The sequence below is a fragment of the Mus pahari genome, chromosome 2, assembly GCF_900095145.1.
Source record: "Mus pahari chromosome 2, PAHARI_EIJ_v1.1, whole genome shotgun sequence".
In the NCBI taxonomy this organism is placed as follows: Eukaryota; Metazoa; Chordata; class Mammalia; order Rodentia; family Muridae; genus Mus; species Mus pahari.
Genome location: NC_034591.1, coordinates 163,225,636 through 163,241,967, shown reverse-complemented (window position 1 = coordinate 163,241,967; position 16,332 = coordinate 163,225,636). Strand labels below are relative to the sequence as shown.

The 16,332-nt window shown below is 37.8% G+C and overlaps 1 protein-coding gene across 7 annotated transcripts in view; it reads left to right on the top strand.

Moving 5' to 3' along the window:
* The window catches only part of Caprin2 (caprin family member 2), a 51,668-nt gene that overhangs the window by 21,962 nt on the left and 13,374 nt on the right, over positions 1 to 16,332 (top strand). For 5 of the 7 annotated variants that reach the window (XM_029535468.1, XM_029535471.1, XM_029535470.1 and 2 more), the window contains 7 exons: positions 1,804 to 1,847; positions 2,816 to 3,472; positions 6,360 to 6,482; positions 8,977 to 9,046; positions 10,060 to 10,124; positions 11,979 to 12,080; positions 13,800 to 13,940. In XM_029535468.1, coding sequence (XP_029391328.1) covers positions 1,804 to 1,847; positions 2,816 to 3,472; positions 6,360 to 6,482; positions 8,977 to 9,046; positions 10,060 to 10,124; positions 11,979 to 12,080; positions 13,800 to 13,940 — 1,202 coding nt within the window. The remainder of the gene's footprint in view (positions 1 to 1,803; positions 1,848 to 2,815; positions 3,473 to 6,359; positions 6,483 to 8,976; positions 9,047 to 10,059; positions 10,125 to 11,978; positions 12,081 to 13,799; positions 13,941 to 16,332) is intronic. The other 2 variants (XM_029535473.1, XM_021190093.2) reach the window with 1 other exon arrangement.

Genomic DNA, 16,332 nt, shown 5'->3' with positions numbered 1-16,332 from the left:
GAAGAGATGCCCCTTGGTCTTGCAAACTTTATATGCCCCATACAGGGGAACGCTAGGGCCAAGAAGTGGGAGTGAGTGGGCAGGGGAGCAGGGTGGGGGGGGGAGAGTATAGGGGTCGTTCGGGATAGCATTTGAAATGTAAATGAAGTAAATATCTAATAAGAAAATTAAAAAAAAAAACAAGGTGTTTGTGGAACTTGAACGAACCTCTGTTAAACTATAATAGGATAATTCCATTTATAGTATAGTTTAAATTTAAGTCATAGCAGAAAACAGTATTTTGAGGAAGAATGTAAATTTGTTTCAGTTACTGATTTATGGTAGAAGAAACAAAATGAGTGTTTGGGGATTTAGCTCAGTGGTAGAGCTGGGTGTAGAGTCGCATGCCTTTAATCCTAGCACTCCAGAGGCAGGTAGATCTCTGAGTTTGAGGTCAGTCTGCTCTATGAAATGAGTTCTAGGACAACCAGGGCTGTTAAACAGAGAAACCCTGTCTTGAAACAAACAAGCAAACAGAAAGAAAACAAGAAAATGAAATATATTACTTGATTAGCCATTTATTTCCTTTATCTTTTTTTTTTTTNTTTTATGGTTTTAGAGCTTTATTGTAGAAAGGCAGGGAGAAAGAGAGAAGGTAGAAAGAGGGGGAGAGGCAGGCCATGGTCTGTTGGAGAGAGTGGGGAAGGGAGAGAGAAAGAAGGAAGGCTACACCTGAGAGTAAGAAAGGTGAGAGCTTAAAAAAAAGAGCCTTCTTTCTCTTTTTAAAATAAAAAAAAAATTATTTGGCAAGGTCTCATGACTGGCCTTAAATTTACTATATAACTAGGATGGCCTTGAACTTTTGATCCTCCTGCCTCTGTCTCCCCAATACTAGAATTAAAAGTTTGTACTCAGTTGCTTACTTTATATTGTACTAGGAACCATACTGAGGAACCCAATGCTTTGTGCATAATGGGCAAAAATAACCAACTAAGCTACCTCCCCACTCCTACTTCACTGATTCTACTAGGACTGTGCTAGGAAATGAAGCCTCCTTAAATGCTGGAATATGCTTCCAGAACCAGATGACTGAAAAGAAGCAAGAGTCCTAGGGGTTCTGGGAGTCTTAAGGTCCTGTGCTTCCCTGTCCCCCTCTCTTACTCTCCTGACCATAGTACGGTTTGACAGAGGCTCCATTTCAAGCTGAGATTACTAATTTGTCTTGGTAAACTTTAACTGTCATTGCAGTTTTAATAAGGCTATTTGTGTATTTGTGGGTAGAAGGAGATAGTGAGGGCAGCCTGGTCTACAAAGCAAGTTTTAGGATAGCCAGGACTATAGAGAAACCTTGTCTCACAAAACCAAATCAAACCAACCAACCAAACAAACAAAAAGCAAACAAAATATTTTTAACTGGATATGATGGTCCACACTTGAATCCTTGCACCCAGGACTACATAATGAGACCCTGTCCTTAAAGAAATGAAATTTTAGTGGAAATGACTTCAGTCAATGTCTTATATAGGAGAAATACTAACTTCAATTATAATTATCCTTAGAACTCATTTCATTCCTTTTTTTCCTTCCTTTTTTTATATTCCACTCCTTGTACATGTTGTGCAAGTGCTCTACCACTGAGCTATAAAACCTAGGCCCTCCACATACTTATATAAGCAATAGATGAAATAGCCCAGTTATGAATATATTTAATTGTATTCATTCTTCTCTATTCTTCTGAGTCCTTTGAAATTCATGGCTGGAATGAATTACAGGTATAATAAGAAAACTTAGAACTAGTATTTATTAATCATTTTATCTTCCCAGAATCTCTTGTGGAACTTGTACAGCCAGAGATACAGCCACAGGAGGTAAGATGTGATCAGGTCCTTTGCTGAGGTTGTTTTCATCTTTCATCTGTTACTTGTGGTTTAGTCTGAGGCTTGGGCAGACGGACTGAACTTGAATCCTGCCTTGGGGTTTATTAGCTTTGTGTCTGGCTGGATTGTTGTTCTCGTCTATGTAGTAAACAGGAGGACCACATCTGTTCTATGGTGAGAGCTAATGGGGCTAGTCTGATAAACAGTAACTTGTTCAGCATTATCTATTGCTGTTTTATATCCTTATGCTAGACTTTAAGAATGTATAGAATTTTGTTATCAGAATTTACATAGTAGCAGAAAAGTGTTTATTCTTTGAAAGTGACATTGAAATTTGTGGAAGTTGAAGAGACTCGGAGAACCAGATACACAATATAATAGATAATGTGAGCAAAATAGAGAAAAATCTGGGAACTGAGGAAACATACAGATAAACGGTATAATTTGATAATTGAACTATCCTGGCTGTGACTTTTAAAGGAGGGTGACAGGTATGTGGAAAAACTCAGGCTGGCAAAGGCAAAATTGGTAGATTTAGGTACTTCCTAAATCGGTTGTGGTGCCATATCATGTAGTTTCTTTTAGTCTTTTTAAAAATTTTTTTCAAAGATATATTTATTTATTTTATGTATATGAGTACACTGTAGCTGTCTCCAGACACACCAGAAGAGGGCACTGGATTCCCTTAAAGATAGTTGTAAGCCTCCACTGAGGCTCTTAACCGTTGAGCCATCTTTCCAGCCCCAATTTTCTACTTTTTAAGTGTCAAAGTTTACATTTTGTTAATTGAGTAGATAGAAAAATAGGCCAGTTTCTTCAAGTAGGGTAAGGACAAGAGTTTCATGTGACATGGTTTCATGTGAGACTAAGGGACATATGAATACTTAATAGAGTTAAACATTACATTCAGAGTCTATGCATTTTAAGCCTGAAGCACATTGTTTATTTCTCTGACTTAGTTTCTTAACAGACGCTATATAACAGAAGTAAAATTTTCAAGAAAACAAGAAAATGTCGAAAAATCCTGGGGAGCAGATTATGCTAGGAAGCCAAGTCTCCTCAAATGCTGGAATACACTTCCAGAGCCAGATGGTCAGGAGAAGAAGAAAGAGTCCTCGGAGTCCTGGGAGTCTTCTCTTAAGACTCAGGAGGTATCAAAGCCTGTGGTTTCCTTAGAACAGGGGAAGCTCAGGCCAACATTGCAGGAAGAGCAGAAGCAGCAGGTTTCTATAGTACCTGTCAGTCAGTGGAAGCCAGAAAGCCCTAAGTCCAAAGTGGGCAGCCCTCAAGAAGAGCAGAATGTACAGGAGACACCAAAGCCATGGGTGGTTCAGTCACAGAAAGAACAAGATCCAAAGAAGCTGCCTCCTGGATCCTGGGCAGTATCTGTGCAGAGTGAACAGAGTGGCAGCAGATCCTGGACCACTCCTGTGTGCAGAGAACAGGCTTCAGTGCAGCCTGGAACTCCAGTATCCTGGGAAAACAATGCTGAGAACCAGAAAGACTCCTTAGTACCACAATCACAGATTTCTCTAAATTCTTGGGGAGCAGCTTCAGCAGGCCTTTTACCAAATGACCAAGTCCTGACGAGGAAATTAAATGTAGAACCCAAAGATGTGAGTAGATTTTTATATCTGCCTCATTCTGTTAATGATAAGATCCCAGGATGTGAGGTTTATATGGGGTGATCCTTGGAATCTTTGCTAGTATTGGTTGTTAAATTATGTTATTAGGGGCTGCAACCCTGTAGGTGGAACAACAATATGAACTAACCAGTACCCCCTGAGCTCGTGTCTCTAGCTGCATATGTAGCAGAAGATGGCCTAATCGGCCATCATTGGGAAGAGAGGCCCCTTGGTCTTGCAAACTTTATATGACCCAGCACAGGGAAGGCCAGGGCCAAGTAGTGGGAGTGGGTGGGTAGGGGAGCAGAGGTGGAGGGGGTATAGGGAACTTTTGGGATAGCATTTGAAATGTAAATAAAGAAAATAATAATAATAAATTATGTTATTATAACTAATTATAGATTATAATTATATTATAAATTAATTTATAAATTACTTAATATTGCTTATGAAGCAAACATATCACTTTGGTTTTTTTTAGTCAGGAACTTTCTGATCAAGTAAGTCTTCAGTCATCTAATAGTGTGAAGAACTCTTTTCTTTGGAGAGATCAAAGCATCAGCATTTTATAAATAAAGAAACCTACTTCTCAACGCTGCCTTATAGAAAGAGAATTTTAAGCCAGGCGTTAGTGGTGGCACACGCCTTTAATCCCAGCACTTGGGAGACAGAGGCAGGCAGAGTTTTGAGTTTGAGGCCAGCATGGTCTATAGAGTGAGTTCTGGGGCTACGCAGAGAAACCCTGTCTCAAAAAAGCCAAAAAAAAAAAAAAAAAAAAATTTTAGAGTTGTCCTTTTTTTTTTCTTCTTCTTCTTCCCAAAGTAAGGTTTCTCTATGTAATAGCCCTGGCTGTCCTGGGACTTGCTTTGAAGATCAGGCTGGCCTTGAACTCACAGAAATCTGCCAACCTCTCCCTCCAGGGTGCTGGAATTAAAGGCCTATGCCACTACACCTAGATTTTGTTTTTGTTTTTGAGACAAGATCTTATTGGGCAGCTCTGGCTATCTTGGAACTCAGTATATAGACCAGTCTTGCCTTAAAATTCATAGAGATTCACTTGCCTCTGCCTCCTAAGTGCTGGGATTGGAGGCATGTGCCACTACTGAGTTTTTCCTTTTCCTTTGCCATGTCTTTCCTCTCTTCAAGTCCTAATTTTTTCTCTCCTTTTCTTTTTTACAAGTGCTAATGTGTTTATATTATTCCTGCCCTTGTAGAAATTTGACAGCCACACCTTATTAACTTAGAAGATCTAATAGTAATTTCATGATTGCTGTTGAGAAGCATATTAAAAATTCAGGTTAATACCCCAATAAAGCTCTTGAAACAAAACAAAACAACAAGACTCTTATTTGAGAGTTTGAGCCCAGCCTTGTCTACATATAGCAAGTTCCACACTAATTAGTGCTGCATAGTGAGAACCTGTCTTAAAACAAAAAACAAACAAACACATAGAAAACTAAACCAACCAACCAACCAGCCAACTAATTGTTGTTGTTTGTTTTTGTTCTAGATCCACTTGGCATTTGAACCTTTACCATAATGGAATATTGATCTCATGATGTTTTGAATGATATTAAAAACCAGGAATGTTTAATTGTAAAAGTCCAAGTTTATTGAATTTGCTTTTATGGGACAGGCAACATTGTATTGAAGTTTTAGGCTCTTTGAGTAACTAAGAGGGCACTCACTTCTCTGTGAACAGCTGTTTGCAGCTATAAAGAATATGGCTAATGGCTAGAGAGAGGTGGCTCAATGGTTAAAAGTACTCACTGATTATTCTTCTAGAGGAGATTGGTGTTTGATTTCAGACGTTGTTATGGCAGCTCACACCACATTTCAGTTCTGGTTATCAGATGCGTTTTAGCCTTTGCATGCACCAAGCACATAAATGGTGTACACACATACACAGAAAAAACACCACATATATGTTAAAAAATAACAAGGGGCTGGAGAGATGGCTCAGTGGTTAAGAGCACTGACTGCTCTTCTAGAGGTCCTGAGTTCAATTCCCAGCGACCATATGGTGGTTCACAACCATTTGTAATGGGATCTGATGCCCTCTTCTGGTGTGTCTGAGGACAGCTACAGTGTACTCGCATACATTAAATAAATAAATAAATAAATAAATAAATAAATGAAGAACTTTAATTGTTAAGGTAAATTCAAGATGTCTAGCAGTTTATCATGAGGGTTTCTAACAGCAGAATCCTCCAAGAGTATATTTTTAAATTATAAAATACTTCATTATTATTGTGTATGTATTACACATGGATATATATGACTTTATCGTATTTAATGTCTCTGAAATTTTATGCATCTTAAGAATGAGATGCATATTTGTTATTGTGATATTAGTAATTCTTGTCTTGAAACATATCATTGGTGTGTGTCATAGTGGGTTGTTATCACAGAACAAATGGTAATAACTGTGTATAATGAAAGGAAGTATACTGAGTGAATGTATACTTTTCAGGAAGACCTTTTAATCTGTGTCCTTTTAGAAAGACAGTGCTTTAGCTTGGTCTGGTGGTGCATGCCTTTGCAGCACTCTGGAGGCAGAGTCAGGTATATCTCTGAGTTTGAGACCAGCCTGATCTACAAAGTGATTCTAGAAGAACAAGAGGTATTACACAGAGAAACCTGTCTTGAAAAACCAAAAAATGGAAAAAGAAAAAAAAGAAAGTGATTGCTTTATGTTTTAGAAAGATTTTCATTAAAGTTGTTTTGAAAGGGGAAAACTGAAATTAATTAGTAAATGGATTTTTGTGAGAATTCTTACTGTGATAAATCTAATAAATATTTCCATTTGATTTCCTGAAGATGTGCTAGTAATGTAAGCTTCCTGGTGAGTCTCACACATGGTGGGCTTGTCTTGTAGGTGTCTAACCCCATGCCTCAGCCTATAGACTCTTCTTCTGCCTTTCCAAAGGATCCAGTATTGAGGAAAGAAAAACTGCAGGACCTCATGACCCAGATTCAAGGAACTTGTAACTTTATGCAAGTATGAGCTGTGTTATTTTATTTTTTGTTTTGTTTTGTTTTAACTTTATTGTATTTTTTGTTCTTTGACAATTTCTTACATGTATAGAGTATCTTGATCATATCCAGTTCAAATTTCCCTGTCCCATGGTCCCTTGTATCCACCTATACTTTCCAGTTCTACCTTCATATTCTTTCCCCCCTCTTAAAAAAAAAAAAAAAAAAAAGCCAACATAGCATTTAGTTAGTGCTATCTGCATGTGTATGAGTGTGGGCTCATTTACCAGAGCAAAAGCAATCTACTCACGGCCACAGACCTAAAGAAAAGTGATATGTGTCCCATCTATGTTGTGCTTCCCTCCCCTCATGCATGATAGCACCACAGAATATATCAAGGGGTGATATAGCTCCTCAGCTAGGGGCAAAGCATTATGAGTCCCTGTCTCATCCATGTTGGAATAGTGACTGGCTTGGACTTCTGTAGATTACCATAGCTTCTATGAGTTCATGAGTGCAAAAGCTCTGTCATATCCAGAAGAGAGCATTTCAGGACACGCCTCCTGACTTGGGTCTCACACTTTGTATGCTCTCCTCTGGGATATTCCCTGAGCTGTGAAGGAGTTGATATAAATGTCCCATTTAGAGCTGAGCATTCAAGACACTCTACACACTTTGACCACTCACGAATCTATGCATTGACTGCTGCTCACTGCCCAAAAGTTTCTCTGACCAAGGATGATAGTAGTACTAATCTGTTGGTATAAATATATGTATTTAAAAGGCAATTTGAAAAAAATCCATCTTTCAAAACAGTAGCAGTAGTTTTTCTTCTTAGGGCCTCTGGTCCCTGCAGCCCTAAGTCTTGGGCATATAGTATCAGGGATGAATTACTTCCTATGGAACAGGCATAAAGTTCAACCAGGAAATGGTTGGCTATTCCCATAACTTTCCTGTCACACATTTTTGCCTATGAGACATTTTAAAAATGACTCTTAGATGATGTTTCTGGAACTAGTAACTTGTGTATGAAACATTGTGTTGATATTCTTAAGACTCTAGATCCCATTATGTAAAATGGTATCCTAGTTCTGCAGTTTCCTTGCTATCAGGGCAAGTTGTTTCACTTTCTGCTTTGTTGTTATTATTTTTTAATGTGAAAAAAATTGTAGTCTTCACTTCCTAAGTTTGTTGTATGTAAAGAAATTAATTAAAGCCGGGTGTGGTGGTGCACGCCTTTAATCCCAGCACTTGGGAGGCAGAGGCAGGCGGATTTCTGAGTTCGAGGCCAGCCTGATCTACAGAGTGAGTTCCAGGACAGCCAGGGCTATACAGAGAAACCTTGTCCTGAAAAACCAAAAAAAAAAAAAAAAAAAAAAAATTAAATATATCAAAAGTATCATGTGTATAAGTGTCAGGACTGCTGTGGATTTTTTGTAGATGTATTAAAACTGAGAACCATGTTAGCTGCTTGGTCTTTCCAGGTCCCACTGCCTAAAAATTTATGAGACACTCATCACCTGTCTTCAAAGCTATAGAAGATTGGAAATTTGTGCTAACTCAATAGTTAAATTGTGTAAAAGACTATTCTCTCCTTGAAGACAGGGTCTCCTTCCTCACTGTGTAGCTCTGCTAGTCTGGTACTCACAATGTAGACCACGCTGGTCTGGAATTCCTAGAGATCAGCTTGCTTCTGCCTCCCAGGTGCTAGAATTAAAGGGGTGACCACTTATCCATTATGAAATGCTGTGTTTCATTAAATTGTATGACATAGACTCTTAGAAAATTTCAGAACAGCATTATATTACTGAGGCCTCTCAAGTAAACAAAGTAAATTTACTCAAGTATACTACTCAAGTAAACAAAGTAAGTTTAAATAGAGGAAATAAGTCTTGAGCTTTGGATATAGGCCTGGGTGTAAACACCAGCACTGTTTCTTGACAGCTGCATAACTCAAGTCAAGTTCTCTCTTTAATTTCCAGCCCTCTAGTTTGCAGAGTGAAAGATAATTTGATTATCTTTCATTTTATTTCAAGATAAATGAAAGAAGAAAGATGTTTCCTGCAAATTTCTAGCTTCAGTTAGCAGAGTCTGGGAAGTTTTCTTAAGAGAACCCCGATATACAGATATGAGAAGGGAATAGCTTCTCATCATAAAATGTTTACCAGTATGAACCAGTAAGTAGTTGAGATAAAAATAATTAGACCTTCATATTTGTTAGGAAAAAAAATTTAAGTTCAAACTAGACTAAGACTAACATTTTATGCTAAAGACTCAAATCAGACATGCGTATCATATAGAATTTCTAGTTTTAATACTTGACCCAATCTTGAAGTTTGTTTGACAGTAACTTTAGGGTTTAGTTTTGACTCTTCAACTTGTTAACATCACAAGGTAGGAATTAGATAGTTGCCTGCAGCTTAGCTAGCATCTTTGGTAATAGCTATGGTTAATACAGTGAACTACTTATTAAACAAATAATCTGTGTTTCTTTTTGCTATCTAAAATCTTCTCTTTAGGAGTCTGTTCTAGATTTTGACAAACCCTCAAGTGCAATTCCATCATCACAGCCGCCTTCAGCTTGTCCAGGTAACCCACTAGGAGCATAGTAATTCTAAAGACTTAAATAGCTTTGGAACTAACAGTCATTTCTTTTATGAATCATTCACTCACTCCAGATAGTTTAAGTGTTTGTTAATTTATTCTAGTTGTATCCATTAATCAGTAGAGTTACATAGGGATAAATTATCATTAGGTTGTAAGCATCCTTCAGTAACATATTTATGTTTGTTAGAAAATATAACGTCCTCAGATGGACAAGTAAAAATGCCTAATAGCTGCTTTAGCAATTTTCCATGTTCTTTCTGGAATTGTGATTTCTAAGTACAACCTACTTGACCTTTGAGTTGTAGATCTAGTGTGGAGGCTTTTGGATCACCGTAGCTGGTAAGATTACCTCAATGATACTTAGAACAATGACTATCATGGTAACAAATGATGGCACTGAAATCAAAGCTTAGGGCTGTGGCTCCATGATAATTTCTCTTAGGTAAGGAGTGACATGATCAAAACTACAGTCTAACTGTGGTAAGTATTGAACAGCTGCTAAAGACTGATGCTGTAAGGCTGGTGAAACAAGGAGAATAGTTCACATCATAGTTAACAGAAGTGATTGATATTAATGAGTGAAACCAAACTGAAAACTATATAATTATAATAAGTATATTAATATGTATAACCACAGTGAGGCAATCCATACAAACAGATGACCAGCTAAGACTTATGTGTATCAGTGACAACTCACAGTGGCTTAATCTTTGTCTTTCAGATTATTATCCCTAATAATTTTTTAAGTCATAGTTGTTTTTGTTTTTGTTTTTAAGAAGCTTTGGAATACTGGTTTTACCCATATAACTTTAGAACATCACTGTATACCACACATGGAATTAGTGTTTCTGACTAGTATCCAGTCTATTCTCTTCAAAGTTGCAATAGGAACCTGTTCTTCTAATTGACACTTAACTTTGTAAAGAATAAACGTTGTTTTGTAAAATTGATATGTATTAACTTTTCTCTCCCCGTAATTGTTTGGTTTCCTTTAGTCTCTACAGTATGTACAGAACAAAACTTGTCCAACCAAAGTGATTTTCTTCAAGAGCCATCACAGGTAACTTCTGGATTAATTTGTTTTACACTCTTCTTTGCTGTATGGGTAGGACTTCTTACTTTGGCAAGAGTAATCAGACTTACTCTGATATATCTGATTGAGAAAAAAAATTGTTTTTATCTTAGACCAACTAGAAGAATATTGTGTGTTTTTGTGTGTGTGTGTGTGTGTGTGTGTGTGTGTGTGCGTGCACGCAGGCAAGTACATATTGTTATTAGTGACAAAGTCTCTTATTGTAGCCTAGGATGACCTTGAATTCACTTTGTAGCCTAGGCTGGTTTAGAACTTGTGATCCTCCTGCCTCAGGGGTGCTGGGATGTTGGCCTGTGCTAGAATGACCAGTAGAGTAGCATTTGTCTTTAAATATCTTCTAGGTGAATCTGCATACCTACATTTAGAACCACTGGTCCCGTGTTTACTCACCAGTACTTAGAACTACTTCTGGCCACTCTACTTGAAGTGATAATTTGCAAGCAAGAGTAATTACTACTTATAAATGAATACTAATATAAAGATTTTGTTGTTGTGCGGTGCTGGACATTGAATGCATCTAGCTTCTGTGGTTGCCTGCCAGGCAAGTGTTGTGACACTGAGCTATAGCTGAAATCCTATTAAGTGAAACTTTTAAGTAGAATTTATCATTTTGTTTTTAAACCGGTTTTGCTCTGTAGTCCAGGGTGGTCCTGAACTTATGGTCTTGTTTTATTCTTCTAGCCCCGGGGTAATATATGTGTTCCACTGGACTTGCTTCCAGTCTTTTTAGCTTAACTATTAAGAGGACATAGAAGGGTTAAGTTAGAGTTTCTAGGATTCTCCTTGTACACAAGTGTAGCCCAACAGCAACCAGTCCCACTTATGATGGGTAGTTAGTTGCTTTATTACCTTAATTGAAAGTACTGAAAAAAAGCATAATTTTAGAATGTTTCCATAATTCTCATATTATGGTTAGCTATTAATTATGTATATTAATATATAAACTGTTCTGAAGTATTAAAAAATTTCCCCTGAACTCTTTTCTGAGTGGTGGTGGTTAGATGGAGCAGGGTCTGGCAATATAGCTCTGGTTGACCTTGTAGACCAGGCTGGTCTTTCAAACTCTTTCTGGTGTGTGTGTGTGTGTGTGTGTGTGTGTGTGTGTGTGTGTGTGTGTGTGTAACTGGGGCAGAAGCAGTGTATGGATTTAAGTGTTCTGTAATTGAACTTTATTATTCTGATCTTGGGCAGATTACTTCACCTTTCTTTGCTTTGCTGCTGCTTCTTCTTCACATCTTCCTTTTCCTTCTCTTCCTCCTCCTTCCTCATCTTCTCCAAGACAAAAGTTTCTCTTTGTAGCCCTGGCTGTTCTGGAACTCACTCTGTGCACCAGACTGGCCTCAAATTTAGAGATCCGCCTGCCTCAGCCTCTGCTTCCACAGTACTGGGATTAAAGGCATATGCCACCATTGGCTGGCTGCTGCTGCTTCCTTTTTTTTTTTTTTGAAACAAGCTTTTTGACATAGGTTTTTTTTCTGTGTAGCCCTGGCTATCCTATAACTTTTTCTGTATACTAGGCCAGGCTGGCCTTAAACTCTGAGATCTGCCAGCCTCAGCTTCCCAAGTGTGGGGGTAAAGGTATGCACCACTATTCTTTGTGTGCCTGACTATTCATTGCTTCTTGATGTCACTAAAATGAAGGTAATTGTGCTTACTCACCATGTTTGTTAGGATTAAGTATATTCATATATATAACACATTTAGCATACTGCCTGGTACCACTGAGTGCCAATAAAAGTAATATATCAAGAAGTCCAGGGCCCAGGAAATATGAAGTACACAGTATGTATTGATAATGCCTTCTATCTTCCTTGTGTCTAGGCTTCTTCTCCTGTTACCTGTAGCTCAAATGCTTGCTTGGTTACTACTGATCAGGCTTCTTCGGGATCTGAAACAGAGTTTATGACCTCAGAGACCCCTGAGGTAATGAGACCCATGGTCTTAATTACTTTGCTGTCTCAAAGAATTGCCAAATGAGCTTATTAGTTACTGGCATGATAGATGGAATTAAAATGTTTGTACTTATTAATGCATTACCTTCTGTAGATGTTGTGGTCCTAGAACATACACAGGTTACTATTGTGGCTTTGCCATGTATATATAATTAATCTTACATATCTTTCCTGATATAATAAATATATTCAGAATTATTATTATTCATTTTTTAAAGATTTATTCATTTTGTTTCATCCATGCATATATGTGTACCACATGGTGTTTGGTGCCCAAGGAGGTTAGAAGAGGACATTAGTTTCTGTAACTGAAGTTATATAGTTGCTAGGAATTGAACCTAGGTCTTCTGCAAGAGTAACAAGGTCTCTTAATCCCTGAGCCATTTCTCCATCCTCTCTATTACTGTTTTTTGGGATGATCTCTTGTAGCACAGGTTGGCCTTGAATTCCTGATCCTTTTGCTCCCACTTCTCAAGTGTAGGGATTTCAGGAGAGTATGGCCAAGCTTAGTCAATTTATTATTGTAATAAGTAGCATACAGGGCTGGAGAGATAGTTCAGTGACTAAGAATATATACTGATTTTGGAGAGGAGCTGAATCTTTTTTTTTTTTTTTTAACCCCCACCCCCACCCCCAACCAGGAGCCAAATCTTAAGTCCCAGCATTTATATCCAGTAGCTCACAACTACCTGTAATTTCAGCCTCAGAATCTGAGACATTTGGCTTCCATGGGCACTTGCACTCATATGCACAAACACAGATGTATTCACACATAGACAGACTTAAAAATAAAGTAAATCTCTACCATTAGCAAAGTATTAGGTTTCTTTATGTTATTTTAAATATATAATAAAGAAAAGCTTCAGGTAGAATTAAGAGAAATTATTCATATAACTGAAGATTTGGTTTTTATAGTGTTATTAGCACTGACTGAGTTGAAATGAGTTACAGTCTTTCTGGCTCATATTATCAAAAGCATTTTGACAGTATGAGGTTTGTGTGTATAGATCTAAATTTCAGCCTTTGTTCTAGATAGACATGGATGGGATGAATTTGGGGGGATTTATTAGGTTATAATTTTGAGGTGTACTAATAAATGAGAATTCATTATAGAATGTAAGAAAACATGGATTATTAGTCTTTATAGTGTTTACTTGCTCTAAATTAGGGTAGTTGGCTTTTGACAAAGAAAAAGTAATTTTTTTTTAAATCAAGTGACCTATAGTGGTCTGATTTATAATCTGGTTGAAATTGGGCTTTATGTCATATTAATTTGGCTTTATAGGTAAGAATTAGTTAAATTAGATTTTTTTTTTTAGGCAGAGGACTTAGAAATCCACTCTTTTTAAAAAAATAATTAACTAGGGAACTAATTAACCCTAAGTTTTTGTTTGGAGTAATATTAGATTATTAGTTGGGAAATAGCAAATTTTGCAGAACTCTTGATGCTGGTAGGAAGTTGAGAACCCCTTGTGTGACACTCTCTTTGTCAGAACCCTATCAAAGCAAGTGTACTGTGCATCCTCAGCAGTCTAGATTTGAAAGTGTAAGCAAACGCTGCTCTCTGCATTCCTGTGTTCCCATGTCACCCTAAAGAACTTGCTGACTTATGTCAGCTTGGGGCTCAGTGTAAGTTAACCTCCTGGCATATGGCAAGCATGGCTGATGGTGCATTTCTTCTCCTCCACAGATGGTGATCCCCCCCTGCAAGCCAAAGCCAGCTTCTGCTCTTGCTTCTCCAAATCCTCCCCTGTCAAAGGGCTTCCGGTTACCTCCTGCAAGTGGGAGCTCAGCAGCCATTAGCACAGCACCTTTTCAGGCCATGCAGACAGTGAGTATGAAAGGGAAACAATGGCTGTGGACGAGCTGAGGTTTCTCCCACACCTAGCTTTGGTATTGGGTGAAAAGTTTGCTTTCATGTTGCTCTTATTTGGGTTGTTGGAGTTTAAATCTGTCACTGTTTGTGACAGAGTATTAAGTCTACAACCCCCAGAATTTTCAAGAAGTATTTTTTTAATTGAAAGTAGATTTTTTTTAATACAATATATTCTGATTATGGTTTCCCTTTCCCTTACTCTTCCTAGGTCCTCTCCACTTACTCTCCTCTCCAATCCACACCCTTTCTAGCTCTCTTTCAAAAATAAACAGGCATCTAAGTACTGCTGATAAAGAAAAATAAAAGACAATAAAACAAACAAACATATTGGAATATGACAAAACACCAAACAAGAAAAAGAGCCAAAGAAAAGGCACATAAATGCATTTAGAAGTAGAGATACATACAGGAATCCATTAAAAATCCCCAAACTAGAAGCCATAGTGTGTGTGTGTGTGTGTGTGTGTGTATAAGGTAAGCCATAGTGTGTGTGTGTGTGTGTGTGTGTATAAGGTAAGGAAAAAAAAATGTCCTGACTTAATATGATATAAACAACCTCCAAAAATGCTATTGAATTTATTTTGTGTTGGCTATTCACTGCTAGGCGTGGTACCTACCCATAAGAGTGATTTGTTCAAGGAGTATTTTTATCAGAACCTTGTTTCCTCTCTGAAAATTAACAGGCAAAGCTTTGAACCCATGTGAAAATGAATGTGGTTGATCCCTAATACTCCCTCCCCACAAATGAATATGTGAGTGATATTGTTTTGGCAGCAGTTATGCATATTATTAATCATTACTGATACTGTATTACTTAAGGTTTTAGCTTTAATAACCTGAAGTAAGAGATAAATTAAAATTCATTTAATTTTATTTTAGTCTCATTCTGGCTCACATAGTTTTAGGTTTCTTCAGATTTGTGTGTATTCTGAAGATGTATTTCTCTAGAAATTGTAGTGTAAGGCCGGGCAGTGGTGGTGCACGCCTTTAATCCCAGCACTTGGGAGGCAGAGGCAGGCGGATTTCTAAAGTTTGAGGCCAGCTTGGTCTACAGAGAGAGTTCCAGGACAGCCAGGGCTACACAGAGAAACCCTGTCTCAAAAAAAAAAAAAAAAAGAAATTGTGTGTAAAACTTTTTTAAAGAAGGTAATATTACAGGGGCTGGAGAGGTGGCTCAGTGGTTAAGAGCATTTGCTGTTCTTATGGAGGACCCAGATTTGATTTCTGGTACCTACATGGTGGCTTACAGTTGTCTGTAACATTCTATAATATCCATTGGATCCCATACCCTTTTTTGGCCTTTCTGGGCAGCAGCTGTAGACATGGTACACATATTATATATGAAGCCAACATGTATACACACAAAGAAAAATCTTTAAAAAAGAAAAGAAAGAAAAAGATAATGTGACACTAGATTGTGTATTTTGGGGGAGAAAACCATTCAGTAAGGGAGTAAGTGCCTTTATTGTTGGTGCTTCCTGTTTCACACCAGTACCTTGTGAATAATAGTAGTAGTTGAACAGTGTAGAGCAGGCCCAGTGCAGGGCTGCTGAACTCCCCCTACTATCACTGGACTGTTTGAAGGTCTTTTTCTCCTTGCTTTTCTACTTTCCCTGGCAGTCTCATAATATTAGCACTCATTTATTTTTTCTTTTGCCTAATCAAAAGCAGACAGTGGTTCATCACATGATGAAATAGAATCCTTCATCTGATATTACCTATTGAAGTATAGTCTAACCTGTCAGACTAGTCCACTGGGCTTGTCTTGTGTGGTTTTGTCATAGTGCCTCTTTATTGATGACTCCCTGTCTGCTCTTCCTCTTTGAAGCCTGCCCAGTTCAAACAGGTTCTATTGTATTGATTTTATAGGGGCTTTCTGACCTACTCTATCCCATTTAGCTCCAGTGTAAACAACATAGAGATATCAGCTGTGGTACTGTGCTAGGCAGGCTCTGCACTATTCTAACTCAACTAGTCTGTTAATAACCAGATAAATGTCCCATTATTTTGCTCAGTCTTGCTTTGCTCCATGTGTGTCCTCAGGGCAATCTTTTCTTGGTCCTCATGGTCCATCCTGTCTCATGGAGATCTCTTCCTTTTCCTCTCCTTTGTCCTCTCTTCTTATCACTACCTGAGATTCCCTCACTCAATCTGAATTTCTGTCCTCTTTTCTTTCCTGCCCAATTACAAGCTCTAGCTTTTTATTTATCAATCAGGTACTATTGGGGAACATTCTTTATAGAACATTGGTCAATACAATGCCCATGTCCATAGTGGGGTACAAAACTCAGTATCTGAATACACAGCACACAAGACAAACCCAACATTTCTCCTTTTTTTTTTTTTT